The sequence below is a fragment of the Lutra lutra genome, chromosome 2, assembly GCF_902655055.1.
Source record: "Lutra lutra chromosome 2, mLutLut1.2, whole genome shotgun sequence".
NCBI classification, from domain to species: Eukaryota; Metazoa; Chordata; class Mammalia; order Carnivora; family Mustelidae; genus Lutra; species Lutra lutra.
In genome coordinates, this window is record NC_062279.1 from 1,283,010 (window position 1) to 1,297,548 (window position 14,539).

At 45.8% G+C, this 14,539-nt stretch overlaps 1 protein-coding gene across 4 annotated transcripts in view; it reads left to right on the forward strand.

Annotated features, from left to right (window-relative positions):
• The window catches only part of DLGAP2 (DLG associated protein 2), a 783,049-nt gene that overhangs the window by 422,356 nt on the left and 346,154 nt on the right, over nucleotides 1–14,539 (forward strand). For all 4 annotated transcript variants that reach the window (XM_047713358.1, XM_047713386.1, XM_047713367.1 and 1 more), the window contains one exon: nucleotides 13,821–13,853. In XM_047713358.1, coding sequence (XP_047569314.1) covers nucleotides 13,821–13,853 — 33 coding nt within the window. The remainder of the gene's footprint in view (nucleotides 1–13,820; nucleotides 13,854–14,539) is intronic.

Here is a 14,539-nt window from a genome sequence, read left to right on the forward strand (position 1 = left end):
GCTTACTCTGAAGGAGAATCAGCTTCCCAGAAACATTCCTGAGTCCAATATGACATTTAGGGATTTGACGCCTGGAAAGGGGAGGGCTGAGAGGTGAGTTCACAGGGGACACGGTGCGGGGCAGCTGGCAGGTTTCCTGTCTGTGCTGTGCACCTGCCGCTCCCACAGTTGTGGACGGTCAGATGTTCCCCAGTGATGTTTTCCTGCTTTTGGTCACAACTGTATCCCTCTCACACCAGTGCCACGAGGAATGGGGGAGAGCCTCAGTACTCAAGAGAGAGGGGAAGGAGGGCAGGAGGCACCCTCTGATATATGAGCATCACACATCAGCAATGATCATGAAGTTGTATGTGCTGTGATGCATCCTTAGTAGATGTCCATGACCAGCCAGCCATGGTTTCCAGACATCCGTACAAGGCCTTCACTTCTGGTCCCCTCTGACACACCGTTTTATGAAAGCTACTGATTTCCAGGTTTGCCTTCACATGTTCACATTTTACATGAAACAGGTTCATTTGGAATTCTGTTTACGTGCACTTATCTCATTGAGGGAATGACACTGTGGCCATCCGTCACCGAGAGGGGAGCCCGCATGCAGTCGGCTTGCTGCCTGAGCATTTCGTGTCTCGTGTGATTTCTGCTCTCGTGTTCCTCAAGTATTGAAGAAGCCCAAATGAATTTTTCTGCCATTTTACTGCTGTTCTGTATTTTTGGTGTGCACATTAAAAGATGAGAAAGGGGGCGCCTGGGTGGCTCAGTGGGTTAAAGCCTCTGCCTTCAGCTCAGGTCATGATCCCAGGGTCCTGGGATCGAACCCCACATCGGGCTATGTGCTCAGCGGGGAGCCTGCTTCCTCCTCTCTCTCTCTCTCTCTCTGCCTACTTGTGATCTCTGTCTGTCAAATAAATAAATAAATCTTAAAAAAAAAAAAAAGATGAGAAAGGCTGGCACCCAACAGTCTTTTGCTTAATGAAATATTTTGAAAATGGAACGTGCGGGGCACCTGGGTGGCTCAGTGGGTTAAGCCCCTGCCTTCGGCTCAGGTCATGATCCCAGGTCCTGGGTTCGAGCCCCGCATCGGGCTTTCTGCTCAGCAGGGAGCCTGCTTCCTCCTCTCTCTCTGCCTGCCTCTCTGCCTACTTGTGATTTCTCTCTGTCAAATAAATAAATAAAATCTTAAAAAAAAAAAAAAAAGAAAAGAAAATGGAACGTGCCCCTTCAGATCACTACATTTGTATCTTTAGGTTAAACACCCAGTAGTGCAATTGCTGGGTCGTAGGGTAGCTCTATTTTCAACTTTTTGAGGAACCTCCATGCTGTTTTCCAGAATGGCCGCACCAGCTTGCATTCCCACCAACAGTGTAGGAGGGTTCCCCCTTCTCCGCATCCTCGCCAGCATCTGTCAGTTCCTGACTTGTTAATTTTAGCCATTCTGACTGGTGCGAGGTGGGATCTCATTATGGTTTTGATTTGTATTTCCCTGATGCCCAGTGATGTGGAGCACTTTTTCATGTGTCCCTTGGCCATCTGGATGTCTTCTTTGCTGAAATGTTTGTTCATGTCTTCTGCCCATTTCTTAATTGGATTATTTGTTCTTTGGGTGTTGAGTTTGAGAAGTTCTTTATAGATTTTGGATACTAGCCCTTTATCTGATATGTCGATCGCAAATATTGTCTCCCATTCTGTCAGTTGTCTTTTGGTTTTGTTGGCTGTTTCCTTTGCTGTGTAAAAGCTTTTAATCTTGATGAAGTCCCAGTAGTTCATTTTTGCCCTTGCTTCCCTTGCCTTTGGCGATGTTCCTAGGAAGAAGTTGCTGCGGCTGAGGTCGAAGAGGTTGCTGCCTGTGTTCTCAAGGATTTAGATGGATTCCTCACATTAAGGTCTTTCATCCATTTTGAGTCTAAGGAACAAGGTGTAAGGAAATGATCCAGTTTTATTCTTCTGCATGTGGCTGTCCTGTGTTCCAACACCATTTGTTGAAGAGACTTTTTTCCATTGGACATTCTTTCTTGCTTTGTCAAAGATTAGTTGACCATAGAGTTGAGGGTCTATTTCTGGGCTCTCTATTCTGTTCCAATGGTCTATGTGTCTGTTTTTGTGCAAGTACCATACTGTCTTGATGATGACAGCTTTGTAATAGAGCTTGAAGTCTGGAATTGTGTTGCCACCAACTTTGGCTTTCTTTTTCAATATTCCTCTGGCTATTCAGGGTCTTTTCTGGTTCCATTTAAATTTTAGAATTATTTGTTCCATTTCTTTGAAGAAAATTGATGGTATTTTGATAGGGATTGCATTAAATGTGTAGATTGCTTTAGGTAATGTAGACATTTTCACAATATTTGTTTGTCCAATCCATGAGGATGGAATATTTTTCCATTTCTTTGTGTCTTCCTCAATTTCTTTCATGAGTACTTTATAGTTTTCTGAGTACAGATCCTTTGCCCCTTTGGTTAGGTTTATTCTTAGGTATCTTATGGTTTTGGGTACAACTGTAAATGGGATCAACTACTTAATTTCTCTTTTTTCCCTCTTGCTGTTGGTGTAGAGAAATGCAACTGATTTCTGTGCATTGATTTTATATCCTGACACTTTACTGAATTCCTGTACAAGTTCTAGCAGTTTTGGAGTGGAGTCTTTTGGGTTTTCCACATATAGTATCATATCATCAGCAAAGAATGATAGTTTGACTTCTTCTTTGCCGTTTTGGATGCCTTTAATTTCTTTTTGTTGTCTGAATGCCAAGGCCAGGACTTCTAGTACTATGTTGAATAGCAGTGGTGATAGTGGACATCCCTGCCATGTTCCTGACCTTAGTGGAAAAGCTGTTAGTTTTTCTCCATTGAAAATGATGTCTGTTGTGGGTTTTTCATAGATGGCTTTGATAATATTGAGGTATGTACCCTCTATCCCTATACTTTGAAGAGTTTTGATCAAGAAAGGATGCTGTACTTTTTCAAATGCTTTTTCAGCATTTATTGAGAGTATCATATGGTTCTTGTTCTTTCTTTTATTAATGTATTTTATCACACGGATTGATTTGTGGATGTTGAACCAAACTTGCAGCCCTGGGATAAATCCCACTTGGTCATGGTGAATAATCCTTTTAAGGTACTGTTGGATCCTATTGGCTAGTATTTTGTTGAGAATTTTTGCATCCATGTTCATCAAGGATATTGGTCTGTAATTCTCCTTTTTGGTGGGGTCTTTGTCTGGTTTGGGGATCAAGGTAATACTGGCATCATAAAATGAGTTTGGAAGTTTTCTTTCCATTTCTATTTTTTGGAACAGTTTCAGGAGAATAGGTATTAATTCTTCTTTAAATGTTTGGTAGGATTCCCCTGGGAAGTTGTCTGTCCCTGGGCTCTTGTTTGTTGGGAGATTTTTGATGACCGCTTCAATCTCCTTAGTGGTTACGGGTCTGTTCAGGGTTTCTATTTCTTCCTGGTTCAGTTTTGGTAGTTTACAGATCTCTAGGAATGCATCCATTTCTTCCAGATTGTCTTATTTGCTGATGTAATGTTGCTCATAATATGTTCTTGTAATTGTTTGTATTTCTTTGGTGTTCATTGTGATCTCTCCTCTTTCATTGATGATTTTATTAATTTGGGTCCTTTCTCTTTTCTTTTGATAAGTCTGACCAGGAGTTTATCAATCTTCTTAATTCTTTCAAAGCACTAGCTCCTAGTTTCATTGATTTGTTTTGCTGTTCTTCTGGTTTCTATTTCATTCATACCTGCTCTTTATTATTTCTCCTCTCCTGCTGTGTTTAGGCTTTCTTTGCTGTGCTTTCTCCAGCTCCTTTAGGTGTAGGGTTATGTTGTGTATTTGAGACTGTTTTTGTTTCTTGGGAAAGGCTTGCATTACTATATACTTTCCTCTCAGGACTGACTTTGCTGTGTCTCACTGATTTTTAACAGTTATGTTTCCATTATCATTTGTTCCCATGAATATTTAAAATTCTTCTTTAATTTCCTGGTTTACCCATTCATTCCTTAGTAGGATGCTCTTTAGCCTCCACGTATTTGAGTTCTTTCCAACTTTCCTCTTGTGATTGAGTTCTAGCTTCAGAGCATTGTGGTCTGAAAATATGCAGGGAATGATCCCAATCTTTTGGTACCAGTTGAGACCTGACTTGTGGCCCAGGAGTAATCTATTCTGGAAAATGTTCCATGTGCACTAGAGAAGAATGTGTATTCTGTTGTTTTGGGATGGAATGTTCTGAATATATCTGTGATGTCCATCTGGTCCAGTATGTCATTTAAAGTTTTTATTTACTTGTTGATCTTTTGTTTGGATGATCTGTCCATTTCAGTGATGAGGGTGTAAAGTCCCCTATTATTATTGTATTATTGTTGATGTGTTTCTTTGATTTTGTTATTAATTGGTTTATATAGTTGGCTGCTTTCATGTTAGGGGCATAGATATTTAAAATTGTTAGATCTTCTTGTTGGGCAGACCCTTTAAGTATGACATAGTGTCCTCCCTTATCTCTTATTATAGTCTTTGGTTTAAAATCTAATATATCTGATATAAGGATTGCCACCCCAGCTTTCTTTTGATATCCATTAGCATGGTAAATTGTTTTCCACCCCCTCACTTTAAATCTGGAGGTGTCTTTGGGTCTAAAATGAATTTCTTGTAGACAGCTTATTGATTTTTTTTTAATCCATTCTGATTCCCTGTGTCTTTTGATTGGGGCATTTATCTCATTTACATTCAGGGTAACTATTGAGAGATAGGGAAGATAGATATTTAGTGCCATTGTATTGCCTGTAAGGTGACTGTTACTGTATATTGTCTCTGTTCCTTTCTGGTTTACTACTTTTAGGCTCTCTCTTTGCTTAGAGGACCCCTTTCAATATTTCCTTGTAGGGCTGGTTTGATGTTTACAAATTCTTTTAGTTTTTGTTTTGTCCTGGAAACTTTCTGTCTGTCCTTCCACTTTCAATGACAGCCTATCTGGATATAGTATTCTTGGCTGCATGTTTTTCTCATTTAGTGCTCTAAAGATATCATACTAGTTTTTTCTGGCCTGCTAGGTCTCTGTGGATAAGTCTGCTGCCAGTCTAATATTTTTACCATTGTATGTTACAGACTTCTTGTCCCAAGCTGCTTTCAGGATTTTCTTTGACACTAAGACTTGTACGTTTTACTATTAGATGATGGGATGTGGACCTATTTTTATTGATTTTGAGGGGGAGTTCTGTGCACCTCCTGGATTTTGATGCTTGTTTCATTTGCCATATTAGGTATAGTCTCTACTATAATTCGCTCCAATATACCTTCTGCCCCCCTCTCTCTTTCCTCTTCTGGGATCCCAATTATTCTGATATTGTTTCATCTTATGGTACCACTTATCTCTCGAATTCTCCCCTCATGGTCCAGTAGTTGTTTGTCTCTCTTTTGCTCAGCTTCTTCATTCTCCATCATTTGGTCTTTTATATCACTAATTCTCTCTTCTGCCACATTTATCCTAGCAGTAAGAGCCTCCATTTTTATTGCACCTCATTAATAGCTTTTTTAAAATTTTAGCTTGGTTAGATTTTAGTTCTTTTATTTCTCCAGAAAGGGCTTTTATTTCTCCAGTCAGGGTTTCTCTAATATCTTCCATGCCTTTTCAAGCCCAGCTAGCATCTTGAGAATCATCCTTGTGAACTCTAGATCTGACATATTACCAATGTCCATATTGATTAGGTCCCTAGCCTTTGGTACTGCCTCTTGTTCTTTTTTTTGTGGTGAGTTTTTCCGCCTTGTCATTTTATCCAGATAAGTATATATGAACAAGAGAATAAAATACTAAATGGGTGGCAAAGACTGCAGAAAAATGTACACCAACCAAATCAGAAGAGACCCCAAATCAGGGTGAGAAGAAAGGGGGTAAAAAGAAATTTTAAAAATTAAAAAATATGTATCCAGTCAACAAAACAAAGAGGCAATCCACATAATGGGAGAAGATATTTGCAAATGACAGTACAGACAAAAGGTTGATATCCAGGATCTATAAAGAACTCCTGAAACTCAAAACACACAAAACAGACAATCATATAAAAAAAAGGGCAGAAGATATGAACAGAAACTTCTCCAATGAAGACATACAAATGGCTATCAGACACATGAAAAAATGTTCATCATCACTAGCCATCAGGGAGATTCAAATCAAAACCACATTGAGATACCACCTTACACCAGTTAGAATGGCCAAAATTAGCAAGACAGGAAATAACATGTTTTGGAGAGGATGTGGAGAAAGGGGAACCCTCTTACACTGTTGGTGGGAATGCAAGTTGGTGCAGCCACTTTGGAAAACAGCGTGGAGATTCCTCAAAAAATGAAAAATAGAGCTTCCCTATGACCCTTCCATTGCACTACTGGGTATTTACCCCAAAGATACAGATGTAGTGAAAAGAAGGGCCATCTCTACCCCAATGTTTATAGCGGCAATGGCCACGGTCACCAAACTCTGGAAAGAACCAAGATGCCCTTCAACGGATGAATAGAAAAGGAAGATGTGGTCCATATACACTATGGAGTATTATGCCTCCATCAGAGAGGATGAATACCCAACTTTTGTAACAACATGGACGGGACTGGAAGAGATTATGTTGAGTGAAATAAGTCAAGCAGAGAGAGTCAATAATCATATGGTTATACTTATTTGTGGAGCATAACAAATAGCATGGAGGACAAGGGGAGATGGAGAGGAGAAGGGAGTTGAGGGAAATTGGAAGGGGAGGTGAACCATGAGAGACTATGGACTCTGAAAAACAATCTGAGGGTTTTGAAAGGGTGGGGGGTGGGAGGTTGGGGGAACCAGGTGGTGGGTATTAGAGAGGGCACGGATTGCACGAAGCACTGGGTGTGGTGCAAAAACAATGAATACTGTTATGCTGAAAGAAATAAAAAAATTTAAGGTAAAAAAAATGTATCCATATAAATATTAGACTGGTGAATAGAACAGAGCCACCCACTTGATTTTGGGTATATTTTGGTCTCTTAGAAAAAATTACCTCCCTAAATTTTAAAGAAAGAAAAACTTATATATATATATATACACAAAATTAAGTATAAACATGATGAAGGGCTGGAATATGATTGTAATGATGAAAATTTTAAAAAACTAAAAAAGGAATTGATAAGAAAAGTTGGTTGGAAAAAGGAAGAAAAAGGGGAGAGAATTTGCTCAGGCTGGAGACTGGAACAAAGCCCTGTGCTATACTTAAGGAATATTTTTATCTATTAGAAGAAATTGTATCCCAAAATTTTTTAGAAGAAAAAACCCAATATGTATACAAAAATAAAGTTAGATACAATGAAGGATAAAAAATTGAGGATAATAATGAAGGTTTAAAAAGATTTTTTTTAGAAAGGTATTGTTAAGATAAACTATTTAAAAAACATTAAAAGAGGAAAGAGGAAAAGTTAAAAACACTAGAATAAGAAAAAAAATAAAATTAACAAAATTTAATTTAACTTGCAAGACTAAAGAATCACGGAGAGAGCCATGAATTCCATGCTTTCCTTTCCCTCCTCTGGAAGTCCACTGTTCTTGATCAGTGAGCTTAGTCTTGGCTGGATGGTCTTGCTGATCTTCTGCAGGAGGGACCTGTTGCCTTGATTCTCAAGTGTCTTTGCTGGAGGTGGAATTGCGCCGCCCTTGCCAGGGCCGGGCTAAGTCATCTGCTCAGTTCGCTCTTGGAGCTTTTGTTCCCTGAGCGCTTTCAGTAGAGTTCCAGAGGACGGGAACGAAGATGGCGGCTGCTCAGTCTCCAGCCGGAGGAGCTGAGAGCTCAGGGCCCCACTCCTAGTGCACCCTCGGAGAAAAGGGGTCAATCCCTCCTGTGTCCCTGGTCTCCCGCTGTGCTACAAGTTCACCCAGCCTGTGACCAAGCATTTCTGTCTCTGGCGCGGCCCCATTTGGAGTCTCGAAACCCAGCAGATTCCTGCCGTGCTCCCACACTGCTCTTCCAAGAGGAGGGGGGAGGGGGTCTTCCCGGATCGTGTGGGGTCCCTGCTTGAAGAGCAGACTGTGCCTCGGATCACGGTTTAAGGTAACCCCGACCGGAGAGCTCACTCCTTGGCTCCGTCTCTGCCGCGGTTTCCCGCCTCGATACCTGCGAGCTCTGCAACACTCAAACATCTCCAATCCTTCTGTGACCCCGTGGGACCTGAGAACACACTGTCCCCATGAGAGCTTCACCCCGGCTTAGTCTCTGAAGTGATGTCCCTCCATGGAGCAGACTTTTAAAAGTTCTTATTTTGTGCTCTGTTGCTCCGCTGCTTGCTGGGAGCTGGCCCCTCCCCCTGTGGTCTATCTTCCCAAATGTCGCTTCGGATTCACTTCTCTGCACATCCTACCTTCCAGAAAGTGGTTGATTTTCTGTTCCTAGAATTGCTGCTCTTCTTCTCTTCTATCTCCTGCTGAGTTTGTAGGAGTTCAGAATGGTTTGATAACTGTCTAGCTGATCTCCTGTGACCTGATGTCATCTCAGCCTGCTACTGCTCTGCCATCTTGCCTCTTCTGTAAAAACTGTTATTATCCCATGTGACGGGATTCTTATATTTATAGGTCAATAATCAGTGAAAATGCTTATGAAATTGCTAACACTTGTTGATTGATCACTATGTCCTGGGTTTGGGGATAAGGCATCTCCATGACTGCCTCATTTACTTGTGGAACAACCCTAGGGGTAGAATCTACTACTCTCTCCTAGATAGTAAAACTGTGTGCTGTTTATTTTAAAATGGAATGAGGGCAAACTCAGAGAATGATAATATTAGCAGCTAATATTTAGGGACTTACTTTGGGCCAGAAATATGTTTTCCCTTTCACTTAAACTGTTTGCATTTTTAAAAAGCTTTTCAAATTAAAAGTGGGCATATGTTCCCTGACAGCTTCATTTGATACCCCTTGTCCCTGACCCATATGTCCCCTCCCATTGCTGTACCTCCCTAGAAATAACCTCTGATAAAAATCCACCATGGGTCATTCTAGGCTTTGCTATCATAGCCTTGTATGGCCAGTGCATGGCGCTGAGCAGGGTGGGCTCTCTGGAGAAGTATGTGTTAGACAAATATTAAAGAATACACTTCCAAAAATAGAATTGAGAAGCCCATGGATGGCTTTCCTCTTTTCTCTTTTTTTTTTTTGAATGTTTGAGATTTGTCCATAGTATTACCACCTGATGTGGTGAGTCCATAGTATCACCACGTGATGACTGAGTTCAGTCGATGCACAGTCAGGTTATTTGAGCTGCTGAATCAATCCCTGGTCCACCTACCATCACGTTATCATGTGTCTGTGAAATCGTAGTGTCACGTTTCCCTATCCCAGTAAGTGTGTGGGTGAGCGCATGCCTTGTTCCTTAGGATCTGTGGGGAGGGTCACCATTGTCATGCTCCTTGTTGGTTTGGGAAGTGTTCACAGTCACAAGGACGCCATGGTTCCGTGGCGTCTGCAGGTCTGACCCCGCCCCCCCCTCCCATTCAAAGGACGGCTTCATGTTCTGCCCCGGGTGGCTCTCCGAATGGAGCATTTCTCTATGGTGAGTGCCAGGAGGCCCCCTGCAGCTTTGAGACTGGGAGGACAGATGTCCGAGCGTGACCTTGGCCCTGTTAGTCATGGCCCCAGTGGGAGGGAGGCCAAGGTAGTGGACGGTGTAGCCAACGAGTCTGGTTGGCCTGGCAGCCCAGCACCAGACCGTCTAGACTCCCTGCTGCAGATCTGGGCCTGCTGTCCCCTTGTCTGTCTGCTCAGCCCAGCCCCCAGTGAACGCGATCTGGGCTGGGCCGCCTGCTGGCACTGGAGCCAGGCTGACTCTGCAGAGCCAGCACCGATATTCCTCACCTCCATGGGCTCTGCAAAGTGGGTCCTACTCCCAGGGATCTTGCAGTTGGCCATGCTGGGAGTCTGACCACCAGCCCGAGCAGCTTGGTGCTTGTCAGCCACTCCCTCAGTGGGCTCCCGAGGTCAGGGGACGGTTTCCATGTCTCCTCCTGCAGCCCTGGCAGTCACGGAGGTGGGAGCAAGGGTGGGGGTGTCACAGGGCCAGCACGCCTTCGGATGGGAGAGTCACTGCACGTGCGCTTGCTTCCCACCCTGGCCCAAGCCACCTCTAAAAACACCTGCAGTGATCCACAGGGCCCGCCCCAGATACAGTGCCTCTGGATTCACACCAGAGATGCAGCCGTGTCCTCTTCTTGGGCCGATGAAACAGGGTAACACCTTCTGCCACGGGAAGGGTGGACCAGGCTATCACCGCTCACGTCTGGAGCTTGGGGAGCAAGCCTGCTCTTGCCGGCTGCGTCTGGTCCAAGTACAGATTATGTGCACGTGAAATCACCTGGCAGAATTCTCTGTCCTATGTCAATTAGCATAAATTAGTAGAGTCTTCTCCTAACTTACATGAGACTCCATGCTAATGATGATGAATTCACAGTATATTGAGTTTTACTCCAGTCTGCATCCGGACTGTTTTTTAATGGATGTTGTTCAGGGAAGACGGTCTGTTGTCAATCAGATACCGTCAGGCCAGGGCCACGGATGCCCCTCTCCTTGTCACGGGGTCCATGGGTGGGAGCAAGCCTGGCATGATGGAGGGTGTGAAGGTGGCCAAGGATGGCCGCGGTTCTAGAGCAGAGATGGTGCCCGAACTGCCTGTGATGGAGCCCAGTCCAGCCCTGGGCCCCGTGCTTTGTCGCACTCACTTTCTTTCACTCGTTCCCAGCCTGGTGGGTGAGGGTGGACGGGAAGCAAGGTCCAGAAGGGAAAGCGCCTTCAGAGCCTAGGCTCATGGCCACCGGGGAGGAAGCCTGCGGCATAGCCAGCCCTACCTCATCAGGCCCTCGGCCTCCCACGCTGCGGGGAGCTGCTAACCTGCAGCTTGGAGTGTCTTTCTGATGGTTGGGAAGGCCGTGTCTGCGATCTCTGCAAACTGGGACTAGCGCTTTGACCCGGCTGTCCTCCGTGCACCGGGGGGTGGGTTTCCCTCACCCCGGGACCTTCCCTTCTTCTACACTCCAGACTCAAGCAGGTAGAGTTTGGGTGCTTCTGGGGTCACTCACCTCATGGCGGAGTTGGGCTCCCCAAGGATGCTCCCCAAGGACGCACGTGCTGTAGACAACGGGAAAACCTCACTGCTTCCCTGGTCATCCTGCAGCTTGGGGCGGGAGGCTCCCGTGGACTTAAGGGAAGTGCAGAGTGACTCACTTAGAACACAGGGAATGATGGTTTCTCAGCTATGATCTTGTTGGAAATAACTTAAGGATAAAGGCCTAGAGGCATTAATGGTGGACCTTGAAATGACATTTGTACAAGACTTGGACTCTAGAGAAGTTAACATGCCGGTGGCCAAAGGGACACCTTTTCTCAGACTCCTGGTGCCCTCTGACCCACAGAATTTGAGTTCACCAAAGATATCAATTCCTGCGTTCTAGGTGTTACTGTGCAGTCACTGTGCTCTGAACCTGGTGGGTGATTCTGACCATATCCCGCCTGCGCTGGGGATTGGACGTTCAGAGAGTCCTGTGTCTGTGGGTCCGTTCTGGTGCAAATTCAGAATACCACAACAAGTGGTAAAAGCCTGTTTCTGATTCACCTCCTGCTCTAGCAGCCTGGTGTTGGGTTCTGGTCCCATGTAGGGGCAGGGGTGGACAGTGGTCTTGGCTGAGGTGAGCTGACAGGTAAATCTGGTTCTCCTATGTGCGAGACTCTAAAGTCATGGCTGCCCCTCCCCAAGTCCCCTTCCCCAGCTCTGTGGTCCACTGGGGAGACCTGAGCTGTCACCTCTTTCTTCCCCGTAGACACACATGCCTCCCGAAGTCCCTGGGATCAGTTCCATTTCTGCTCTATCCTGTCACTGTGAGGAGAGCCAGGGCTGGGGACTCTGCCATCGTGTGGCCTCATACAGGTCCTTTAATGCCGACAGCCACAGTGGCGACATCCACAGAGCGGGTGATGAGGGGTTCCCACCACTGTCTGGAATGCACTCTGCATTGTACGCGTAGTGACCACGCAGAGGGTGGACAGTGCTGTATCTTCTGAAACCCAGAGCAGCACAGGGGCCTTGGGAATTGGAGTGAGCTCCTGGGATGTCGCTGTGTCCCCCAGTGAAAGACCCTCATTTTTGTTTCCTGTAGACCCTCAGCTGGGGGTGGCGTGTGCTGGTGGCTTACCTGCGCCTTAATGGCGGATGCCAGCCATGGACGTTGCAGGGTTGCACCCTTGTTTGGTGCTGTGCCCAGTGCCCCCATCACCCTACCCCCGCCTCCATCCTGGACCGTGTCTGTGTGCTCCCTGGACTGAGCTCTGGCATGGTGTCAGAGGGCACAAGCTCCCATGCGCCCGGTCACACTCTCTTCTTCAGAAACTCTGGGTCCCCGTTTTCTGGCCTCACCCACTTGCGATGCAGAGTCGTTGAGCTCCGGGCTTCACTTTTGTGCATCAGACAGTGGAGGCCCGGTCAGTCCAGCCCCACAGCTGGAGCAGATACTGAGCTCGGGGCCTGTCGGGAAGGGCCAACACATACCCCCTGATATGATCAGACTGATGTCCAAGAAGTCAGATGAGTTCCGAGTCCACTTTTTTTTAAAGGACAGTTCTGCCTTCTCTGCCATGTCCGTCAGACCCCTCTGTCCCTCCTCCACCTCTGCCCACGAACCCACATGTCCCTGCTGGGCTGGCTGAGTGTAGATACTCGGGCTCCCTCCCTGTCCCCGCCCAGGCCCTCCTGGATACCCAGGCCATCCAACTAAAGAATCACTAACTTCCCCACTCCTTCTCAGAAACCATCCTTGGCTCCTGATTTTATATGAAAAATAAGTCTGAGCTCCTGTAATTTTCAGTTCCCTCCCCAAACTGTGCATGATGTGTTCCTCCCACCGCATGGGACACCGACTCCCACCAGCTTGTCCTCCAAGCACACTTCCGTGCCTGTCCTCTGACTGCAGTGTTTTCCTCCCATCTTTCTCTCTATTGAAAGTCCTACTTGTTCTTCAAGACTCAGTCCAGACGCTGTCTCTTCTGTGAGCCTTTTGCTGCTCCTTGGGTTTGGAGGAGGAGGCTGGCATCCCCCCGAGTGCCTGGGGCTGGCCACCTGATGGGCTTCTTGAACCATTTGTCACTCAGCCTCCCATCCCTGCGTGGAGGATGCCAGTGTCCCCATTCTAGAGCCCAGGGAGCAAGTTGTCACCTGTGCAGAGTGACGGACGTGGCCCCGAAGTCTGACTTCTTTCCCACAAAGAATATGTATCTTGGAAGGCATTGCACTTGTGTTTACTGCTGTAATTTTCTGACGTGTGGGTGAGTGCTGCGACCCCCAAACACCTCGGTCTGTCCTGCAGAGTCTGACACAGAGGGACGGGTCTGTGTCCTGAGGACAGTTTGTGATTATAGGCTGAGTGTTTGTACTGGAGGATAAGATCATCCTTTTCCTCATGCTTATTTGTGCCTGAAAGCAGATATAACAGAGTTGTCATCAAAGTAAAGGTTTATTTATTAGATTAGCTGATAAAATACACCATTTATTTCAGCTAAGTCAGTTGTGTTGAGCTGTACACAGCCGTGAGAACGTGCAATGTGTGCACGTGCCTGTGACAGAGAACGTCAGTTTACTAAACTGTATGAAGTATTTGCTGTGGTAGGTTCTCTGCAATGACATTTGCTCAGATGCGGGGTTGGCTGGCCGAGTACCTAGAGGGCCGCGGTGTCCATGGGGCGGGTGGACAGTGGCAGTCGGCATCCTGTCCCTCCAGCCGCTGGGGTGAGGTCTGCAGCCGTATACCGAGACCCCTTAGTAACAGCCTCTCTCTCTTTCTGTTTGCAGAGTCCCAGTGCACCCTCTGCGGGGAGCCGGAAGGTGAGTGTGCTGCCTCTCGTGGGCACTACGGGGGCACCAGGGGGACGATGGCGGTAGGCGGGTCTGAGTGCGCGTCTTTGTAGTGTTTGATGGAAAGCGGGTGAAACCGTCTGTGTGGTATGCATGGTGAGCTTTAGGCAAGACGGGATCATCGCTAGAGGAACATTGAATCACAACCAAATTATAACCCTTTCCTTTTTGTTTTGGATTTAGAAATTTTAATCAGGTTGCTCCAGGTAATAAATGGTGACATTAAAAATATGTATTTCTTGGCTTTAAATGTATTAGTCAAAGTGCTGACAGACCTTGTATGAAATAAGACCTTGGAAAACCTCCTGTATTATTAATGTGCAAATCCGAGGGACATAGCAGGAACCGTGCTGGTCATTGGTGACATTAGACAATGCACGGTAGCTCAGAATCCATGCATCTGAGATACTGTGAGAAGTAGAGCTCCTGAATGATTTAACTATATTCCAGAGTAGTGAGACCCAAAATCTGTCCTATTTCTCAGAATCACAATAGGGAAGATGAGAGCATGTGGTTAGGACGGAACCTCCATTAACGGGGGCTCCAAATTCATCTGAGTTTTGATTTTCGGCGTCCAAGCAACCAGCTCCTGGCCTCTCCCCAGCGGGGAGTGATGGCTTCTGGAGGGCAGGATCCCAGGATGCCCAAATGTGAAT